The sequence below is a fragment of the Mustela nigripes genome, chromosome 4 (genome assembly GCF_022355385.1).
Source record: "Mustela nigripes isolate SB6536 chromosome 4, MUSNIG.SB6536, whole genome shotgun sequence".
Taxonomy (NCBI): Eukaryota; Metazoa; Chordata; class Mammalia; order Carnivora; family Mustelidae; genus Mustela; species Mustela nigripes.
The window spans coordinates 153,502,876-153,505,038 of NC_081560.1; the positions used below are offsets into that span (position 1 = coordinate 153,502,876).

Sequence of the window (2,163 nt, forward strand, 5' to 3'; positions counted from 1 at the left end):
ATATGTAGCTAAGCTAAGGGCAAACCATACATATTCCAAGATGAAGGGTACTATGACCATTATTTCCTCAGGCTACACATGAAGGGAATGTGGACCAAAGTATTGGTAATATTCCCATCATTTCCTTCATAACCAGAAAGTAATAGACAACCTTCTATTGTTTTAATTATCTAAATGCCTTTTGGTTAATCATCAATCCATTGTGCCACGATTATGGCTAGAGAGAAGTGAAATAAAAAGTGCGTAAATTACTAAACTTTGGAAATTTCAAATACGTCTTTATATCTGAGGCAAGAAAAAAATTCAGTAAAAGATATTTCGATTAATCAATTGTCATCTAATTGTGGTATATTTAGGGAGAAGATAGTATGTGCATCAAGGTAAAATGTGACCTTGAAAAACAGATTTCCATTCTTTTTTTAGGGATGAGCAAGGAGAAGTGAGATCTGCCAGAGACACTGTACCAGAACTGTGTGGACTGCTACATTGGCCAGAATTGAGGACACAGGGTTCTCTAAGGTCCTCTAGTCAAAAGCCATCTGATTTTTTTATCTTGATATTTTCATTTTGTGCATCATCTCCCTCAGAGCCTGGTGGACCTGCTTGTTCCGCAGAGTGTAGATGAAAGGGTTGAGCAGTGGGGTCACCACCGTGTTCACAAGGGCAGCCTCCCTGTTGGACTCCAGCCTTTTTGTTTGCTTTGGTTTCACATATATAGACACACAGCTGCCATACATCAGAGAGAGGACTATGAGGTGAGAAGAGCAGGTGGAGAAAGCTTTCTTTTTCTCTTTGGCTGATGGGAGTTGTATGATTGTGACTACTATGTTGCTGTATGAGATGATGGTTATGATAAGAGATGTCAAAAGGATAACCAAAGCGACGACAAAGGCCAACATTTCAGTAGATCTGGTGTCAGAGCAGGAGAGATGAATCAGGGGGGCAAGATCACAGAAAAAATGAGGAATGATATGGGGGCCACAGAAGGACAACTGGAAAACCTTCACTACCAGCCCAATGATGAGAGGGAAGGCCAGAGCAAAGCAGGCAGTGACCAGGAGGAAGCAAGTCTTCAGGTTCATGATGATCGGATAATGCAGAGGCTTGCAAATGGCCACATACCGATCCAGAGACATTACTGCTATGAGGAGAGAACCTGTTGATCCCAGAAATACAAAGACAAATGCTTGTATGAAACAGGCAGGAAAGGAAATGTTTTGCCTGCCTGAAAGAAAGATAACTAGCAACTTAGGAATAACAGTACTTGTAAAACAACACTCCAAGAAGGAGAAAATTCTGAGGAAAAAGTACATAGGTGTGTGGAGCCGGGAGTCAGCACAAGTGATGGTGACTATGACAGCATTGCCTGCAATGGACGCCAGGTATGCCAGCAGGTGCACCAGGAAGAGGACCTTTCCCAGGTGCTGGATGGCGGGAAACCCCTCCAAGGTGAATTCTTGGACAGTTGTCCCATTCCCCATTTCCATGGGCATCTCTTTCCACATCATCATCACTGCTGGTCTAACCTATTATAAAGAAATGAGGGAGCACAAGGATTTTAGAAGAGCATGATTAAGTTATTTGAGTATCCAAGAAGGTGGCTAGGCTGTTAGCCAATGAATATGATAGAATCTACCTGTTCATGTTCTTGTGAGACTTAATTAAGATAAATCATGTAAGTCACTTGGCATATGATGCCAATGTTTTTTTATGTGTTCCTCAAATTCTAAGTGTCGTATTATGATCATGAGTATTATGTGTAGAGTTTAAGTAGGCAGAGTTATTAACATTTTTGTATTATACATCTTATTCTTTTTATAACATTAATTTGTAAGTAAACATTACAATAATGTTAGTAATATTCCCTTCGACCATCCCTTTTAAAATCTGCAACACATTCTATGGTCCATCATCATCTGTTGAGAACTTACATTTTTTCTCTGCTCATAACTGAAATTCAGTATTTCTACCACTCCCCATAATAATCATAAGTCCCTTCTTCTAAAAGCAGAAACTAAGGCTTAGAAAGCTCTAGGGATCTTAGATTACATAGCTGGGACTTTAGCCAGAATGCCCAAATTTGAAGTAACTGCAGTTTCCAAATACAGTGACAAAATATTTTAAAACAGGAACAAGTGTATTCATGATGCCCTCTCAACCTTA

At 39.9% G+C, this 2,163-nt stretch overlaps 1 protein-coding gene across 1 annotated transcript; it reads right to left on the minus strand.

Moving 5' to 3' along the window:
- Positions 1–548: 548 nt before the first annotated feature.
- On the minus strand, positions 549–1,511 carry LOC132015309 (olfactory receptor 6C75-like). Its single transcript, XM_059395893.1, has one exon. It carries the CDS (start codon positions 1,509–1,511, stop codon positions 549–551), a length of 963 nt encoding a protein of 320 aa, XP_059251876.1.
- Between the last annotated feature and the right edge of the window lie 652 nt (positions 1,512–2,163).

Bases quoted from the DNA above. Each gene is read 5' to 3' on its own strand.
- LOC132015309 (XM_059395893.1), bottom strand. From the start codon at position 1,511: ATGATGATGTGGAAAGAGATGCCCATGGAAATGGGGAATGGGACAACT.